The sequence below is a fragment of the Frieseomelitta varia genome, unplaced genomic scaffold, assembly GCF_011392965.1.
Source record: "Frieseomelitta varia isolate USP_RPSP 00005682 unplaced genomic scaffold, Fvar_1.2 scaffold_380, whole genome shotgun sequence".
In the NCBI taxonomy this organism is placed as follows: Eukaryota; Metazoa; Arthropoda; class Insecta; order Hymenoptera; family Apidae; genus Frieseomelitta; species Frieseomelitta varia.
Window position 1 is genome coordinate 415,732 of NW_025110124.1, and position 7,234 is coordinate 422,965.

Here is a 7,234-nt window from a genome sequence, read left to right on the forward strand (position 1 = left end):
AACGTTCGATCGTATCTCGAGGGTTTGAAGTTTCGCATTTCGAATATTTTGAATCTTCGCTTGACTTTCGTTCGTAAAGCCAATAATTCAGCTTGTTGAAACGAGTGAAAATAATTATACGAAACGTTCGATCGTGCCTCGAAGGCTTGAAGATTCGAGGGCTATTCGCATTTCGAATATTTAGAATCGTCACTTGTTGGAAAAGGTTAAATCTCGTCTAAAAATAAAGTTTCAAGACTTGAAGTGAAATTATCGTTTATTCCTTCGTTATAACGTCAGATATACATGTTTCTTGACGTTGAGTGACGAACGTTCAGTGTTGATGGTCTTAATCAGTATTTTCTTTAGAGTAGTCTCCTCTTACGACCGTTGACACAAGCATAGTCGATTGGATTCTCCGGAAATCACGGGTCACGAGGCACAAGCTCTAACCCAGAGGTCTAACTCCTCAGCCAATCCACGTTGCTGTTCGCATAACACAACTTTCACAATATCGGACGATGCTCGGACGATCGAGGCATAGTTCTTGCCTTGGAAGAGGCCTGAACTGTGCAAGAGCTGGCGAACGATGATAATCAGGTACCGATACGAGTTTCGAGATCGTTATACGGACACACAACGGACGAAGGAATAATCAGGATAGAACGAGACGCAGGAGGATCTAAGCGGAGCGTAGAGAAAGAGAGAGAGAGAGACACACACACACAGAGAGAGAGAGAGAGAGAGAGAGAGAGAGAGACGTGTAAGTGGTTCGGGTTCGGGCCGTAGCCGCGTTGAATTGCAAGGCGGCCCGGGAACTATTGAACGTATGCTCGCTACGTTTCTGCCGCGCTGATTCGACGATTGTTGGCATCGCGATATTGGACTGACGTTCTCTCGGTGACGTGACAATTTGCAGTCTCGCCTGTCGCTTCGTTCGTTCGTTCGTTGCTCGCTGGATGCTTAGGGCCGACCGTTTTCCCCCGGCCTGAGTGTTATAACTTTCCCATTCTCGTTTCTTTTCCCTCTCATTCTGGTATTTCGTACCTCTGATATTTTCGCGTTCGAGTACAGTGGTTGTCTACAAATAGACGTATATATATAGCTTTCTCGACGGAAATCTTCGAACTTTGTGTTACTTTATCGTTAAACACTTGTAACGCTGGCAACCGATTGCGGACCATAACGAGTGGCCGAACCGTATACAACAATTCGTCGCTTTCTTTTTAAACTCGTCGGTATGATAACACTGGATGGAAATTATTGAGAAATAATTTAACAAATTTATTATTTGGTTTTGCCTGGGTTGTACTTAAATATACTTAGAACTGAAGAACTATTGCAATTTTGAGGCAAAAAATTAGTGACGTGCGTGGCACGTCATTCTAGCGCAAGAGGTTAACCACTTGATTGCGGACCATAACGAGTGACCGAACCGCATACAATAATTTATTGCTTTCCTCTTGAACTCGTCGGTACGACATCGCTGGATAGAAATTATTGAGAAGTATAATAAATTTATTGTTTTGTTTTACCTCGGTTATACTTAAATATACTTAAAATTAAGAAAGTTATTGCAATTTTGGGACAAAATATTCTCGACGTGCGTGGCACGTCATTCTAGCGCAAGAGGTTAACCACTTGATTGCGGACCATAGCGAGTGACCAAACCGTATACAATAATTCGTCGCTTTCGTTCTGAACTCGTCGGTACGACATCGCTGGATAGAAATTATTGAGAAGTATAATAAATTTATTATTCTGTTTTACCTCGGTTATACTTAAATATACTTAAAATTAAGAAAGTTATTACAATTTTGGGACAAAATATTCTCGACGTGCGTGGCACGTCATTCTAGCGCAAGAGGTTAACCACTTGATTGCGGACCATAACGAGTGACCAAACCGTATACAATAATTCGTCGCTTTCGTTCTGAACTCGTCGGTACGACATCGCTGGATAGAAATTATTGAGAAGTATAATAAATTTATTATTCTGTTTTACCTCGGTTATACTTAAATATACTTAAAATTAAGAAAATTATTGCAATTTTGGGGACAAAATATTCTCAACGTGCGTGGCACGTCATTCCAGCGCAAGCCTTGATTGTGGACCATAACGAGTGAACCGTATACAATAATTCGTCGTTTTCTTTTTAAATTCGTCGGTATGATATCACTGGATAGAAATTATTGGGAAGTATAATAAATTTATTATTCTGTTTTACCTCGGTTATACTTAAATATAGTTAAAATTAAGAAAATTGTTGCAATTTTGGGACGAAATATTCTCGACGTGCGTAGCAGCGCAAGAGGTTAACCACTTGATTGCGGACCATAACGAGTGACCAAACTGTACAACGAGTAACCGTATACAATGATTCGTCGCTGGATAGAAAAATTATTGAGAAGTGATTTAACAAATTTATTATTTGCCTGGGTTGTACTTGAATATACTTAGAAATATTGCAATTTTCGGGCAAAAAGTTCTCGACGAGCGTTGCACGTCATTCCAGCGCAAGAGGTTAAACAAAACTGTTTCCCCCACAGTCGTCGGACTATTTTAAAAGATCGCAAGGAGACATCACGTGACAATCGGTCGTTTCGGACGGCAAATTCGTCGAGAGGCGGCCCTTGCGCCTGTCGCGCGCAAGTTCCACGAATACACGCACACCTGGTCGCATTGTCCTTGTTGCGGTAGTCCGAAGGATGCAGCGGCGAGGACCCTGGAACGCTATGCCGAGTTTCTGGCCGGCCAGCGGCGCATTATGGGGGCGCTGGCCATACGTCTGTATTCCATTATGTAATGGGCCATTGTACCGCGCAATCCTGCCATGGAAGAGGAGAAATGCCACTGGGTGTCGTATACCAGGCCCCATCGGCGAGCTCGAGGCTCTCGTAATCAAAGGAAACGACCGTGAATTGAAATTATTGATGTCAAGGGGTTAATGCTCACCTGGCGAGCATCATCGATATTTTGAACATTGCCACGCTTGTTTTCGGGCGATTTTTGGCGATTGGATCTCCTCGTGATGGTCGAGGTCTTAGCAGTTGGATATCATCGACATTTTGAATATTACTGCGATTATATGATTTAATAATTGAATATAGCCGAATAAATCATACGCAAATCATAGATGTAATAAGGTGAAGTCATTTTTGACGAACAAACTTCATTTGCGATTTATTTTGGCAGTTTAATGATATTTATTCTCGAGTTTAATGATGTTCAAGTGATGTAGGTCAACGATTGTTCAAACTGTTGCTTTTAACGATTCGATTCATGCGAGGAACACGTATAGTTCTACGTAATTATTGAACGCTGACTTGTTTGAAGTATTTTAGACAATAGAATAAACAATTGCAAACTGTAATCAAAGGACAGAATCTTCAAACGAATTTTAATTGCTTTCACATTTTCATTCCAACTGTCTCTTGGAATTATCTCAGAATGTTAACGTTAAAAATAAACTCCTGTATTTTCAACTCGAGGAATTATCTTGTTATCGCCAAAAGCATGATCGATAATTGACTGAAATCACTTCAAGATTAACCATTGGCTGAAGTAATTTCAAGACTGATTAACGAATAATTGATTGAAATAATTTCAAGATTGGCCGATTAGTCATTCACTGAAATAATTTCAAAGCCGACCGATTAATCATTGTCCGGAGTTTAATTTCAAGATTGATTAACGAAATAGCTGATTGAAATCGTTTCAAGATTGGCTAATCAAGAATCGGTTAGAGTAGGAAACGAGCGCCATCAAGCGGTGATACCCATTCGCGGAAACGATCCGCTGGAACTATTCATTACGGCACGCAACAAATCCTCAGCCAGTCTCGGAACAGCCGCGGTAACGTAAACCTCGTCTGTGCAAATAAACATCGTGAACTAATTGATCCGCTAGCAGCTTAACGCACACACAGAGTCAAAGAGACAGAGCGAGACGGAGAACGAGAGGTCAAACTGCGCCGAGCGCAAGATGAACAGGCAGCGTCGTTGAAACCGTGATGAAAATTACGCCTCGGAACACGATCGATTCCGACGCTGTTGAACGTGTACCTTCCCGATCTTTTTACGAAAAATCCCCCTGAACGTAACTTGATAAATATTATTTGAACTCTTTCATTTCAGTTATTGAAACAATGAACAGAAAAGTATAAGTGTATCAATGACAATGAAAAATTGAATGTCGATAATTTGAACTGATGCGACTTTGTAAAAAAGAGATGTACGATATAACGGGTCACTGGTCACTTATTTGAAAGCTCGGACCCGCTATTTTGTACAGCCGTGAGGTTGATTTTACGTTATGTGGCGCAGAGCTGGCTAACTTTCCCCTACTTTCCTGATCGTTAGCGCTACCCCCTCCACTGCATCGGTCTCCCCACTACGTTGAAATTTCCTCGCCTCACGTGAGCCTCCCTCTTTCCCTGCTAAGTCACTGGAGGGGGAAAGTGGGGGCAGGCCGCCAGTTAGCCAACTATGATGTAACTGGATCAAGAATGTGAGGAAACACTTCTTCTCTCCCTCGAAAATTGCAAAATTCAAACACGTGTAAGAAAAATTATAAAGTTCTTCTCGCAATTAAGTCCGCCATGGTCTTGAACATTGAAGCCTCTCCATTTTTCTCTCCAATTTTCATTTTTCGCGATTTTATCGAACTTTGAGTGTCAGCGAAAATTCAAGGAATCGTAACACATTCCACCTGACATTCAAAGCTCAGTAAATCGATGAAAAAGGGAACATCGTACAGCAAGTTTTGTTGTAAAGGGGAAACTTTGATCTTCAGAATGATGACTGATGAAATATTTTAAATCATCGACGATTTTCTCATTGTCATTGCGTGTTTCGGTTCATGGTACACATGGATATGTCTCTATGAAACATATACGTGTGTCAAAAATTACACAAATTTCCTACACGTGTATTTACATACATGTGAAATAGACTTCTACAATTCATTTTATTGTATTATAGGTGATTATCAGTCGTGGCCTCTCTAGCTGTTGAAGAAGAAGAGTAACAATAAATGCAGAAGGTAAAAAGAAGAGAGTCAGCGAGAGAGAGAAAGAGAGAGAGAGAGAGAGGAAGAGAGGAAGAGAGGAAGAGAGGAACTAGATGGCAGAGCAGAGAGGTGACAATTAAAGGTAAGGGGACGTGCACGGGCGCGTAAAGTCATTAGCCTTAATTGGAGTGCGCCAGTCGGCTGTCAGTCGTTGAATAGGTGACATACGTTTCGCGATATGTTCCGTCGTTCGAGAGGAAACGTCCAGCATCGTCCAGGGCCATCGATTTTGTCCGCGCGCGCGGCCGCGCGTACGCGTCGCCTCTCTCGCCGATAACGCGAGCCACCGCGTCAAGTCATTTCGCAGCCGACTGTTCTGTAATTAATTAAGCCTATTTGTAACGCACTCTCGGAGTGGCTGTCCGCTTCCTCGCTTTCAGAGCTTCTCGATTTACCACCCCCGACGAATTGCCGGGTTTCTTGCGAAATCTAGATCGCGGATTAATTTAGCGTGTACGGAGTAATTAAATTATCAGGTCGTTTCGTCCTTCTCGTGGTAAAAAGGCCACTTTTGGTCTCGTCTGGACTGTCCTCAGTTGGAGGACTGTCTTTGTCAAATTATAAAACAATAAAATTTCGGAATTATTCGTTTCGATGAATACAAGGAGGAGATTGACACGATATTAATCCTTTCCGGGGCGCCGCGACTGAATGAGATCGACAAAAGCGTACGCATTGAACGAATCTCTTTCCGAACCAGTTTGAAATTATAGTTGTATAAATATAAATTATAATTATACAGAATTTTTTATTTTTATTTTTTGGTAACATTTCTGCAAGGGTCTAGAATGTTTCTTTTCTTCAACCAAAAATCTAACCTTAAATTTTGACCTAACCTAAACTAAACCTAAGCTTGGAGTTCTTTCAATTTCCTGGTGACATTTTCGCAAGGGTCCAGAACGTTCCTTTTTTTCAAACATCAATCTTTTTCCAACAAAAATCTAACCTAAACCAAACCTGAGCTTAGAATTTTTAAGAGATTAATAGTTACCTAACTTAAACCTCCACCTAACCTAAACCTAACCTTAAAATTTTCAAGAGATTAACAGCTACCTAACCTAAATCGAAATCTTAAGTTTTAAAGAGATTAATAGTTACACTTGTAGCCGCACTGTCCCGAATTGCAGTAGATTAAGAAACTATAAATATTCTAGCTTATAGTATAAACATTCCACTGTCGAATAGAAAAGAAAAAGAAATAGAATAAAGCTCTCGAGCTCGACAAAGTGTATTATGTACTTTTGATATGTGATTGCTCAAACACGTCAATGTATGCCGTATATATCCGGCGCTCGTAGTGAAATGGTTAACTCCAAGGGCAACGAGAGAATCGTTGGAAAATAGTGAAGTGGAAATTCGACGAGATTTTAAGATCGAGAGATCGCGAGCCGTGAAGAGATCCGTGACGTTTAATGGGTCGAGCGAGACGGGAATTCATCGTCGAGCGAGATTCGAGGGATCGTCGCGATTTTCATTGTTTCTTTCCTGTTGGACGGTTCGCTTTAATCGTATCCGTGAATATCGATTTCCGGCGAGTTGAGCAATTTGAGACGATGACGAGGGAAATAAAGTTCTGCAACCGTGGGGCACGGGGGGAGGAGGAGGAGGAGGAGAGAGGCGTCTGCAGCGAACGGCTTGTCATCTCTGTATGCAAGAAGAATTTCGTAAGAAAATTGCCTCAACTTGCAATGCGATCTGTCATTTGCAAGTGATTATAAATGCAATATCGTTGATCTTGCGAATGGAATTCGCCGCGCGATCTCTCTCTTGCGAACGTGTGTCTTTCGTTACTTGCGTTGCGTTATTTCTTGTTGCAGCAGACTTTGCGTAACGGGGAATTCCTCGAAGATAATTCCCCGCGTTCTTAAAATTAAATTTTCTTTAGTCGATCGCTATATAATTATGTATAATTATTTCTTTTGTTAAATCTCTGCGAGATAGAAAGGATTTTATTTTATTATATTAGTAATTTTTAAATCAATAGCACAATCAAAATGCACATCAGTCTATCATAAAAGTAAAATGCAGGGATTCCCCGCGTTACAAAAATTAAATTTGCTTTAGTCGATCGCTATATAAATAAATTATGTCTAATTATTTCTTTTGTTAAATCTCTGCAAGATAGAAAGGATATCATTTTATTACATTAGTAATTTTTAAATCAATAGCACAATCAAAATGCAT

General features: G+C 40.7%; 1 protein-coding gene across 5 annotated transcripts in view; it reads left to right on the plus strand.

Moving 5' to 3' along the window:
• The window catches only part of LOC122531276, a 142,882-nt gene that overhangs the window by 98,833 nt on the left and 36,815 nt on the right, over nucleotides 1–7,234 (plus strand). For 3 of the 5 annotated variants that reach the window (XR_006307239.1, XM_043659082.1, XM_043659083.1), the window contains one exon: nucleotides 4,963–5,024. The exons of the other annotated variants lie outside the window; for them this stretch is intronic. Coding sequence is in view for 2 of the 3 variants with exons in the window: in XM_043659082.1 (XP_043515017.1) it covers nucleotides 4,963–4,988 (26 nt within the window). In the remaining variant the exon portion in view is untranslated. Of the gene's footprint in view, nucleotides 1–4,962; nucleotides 5,025–7,234 lie in introns of those variants that run through there. 5 annotated transcript variants of the gene reach the window in all.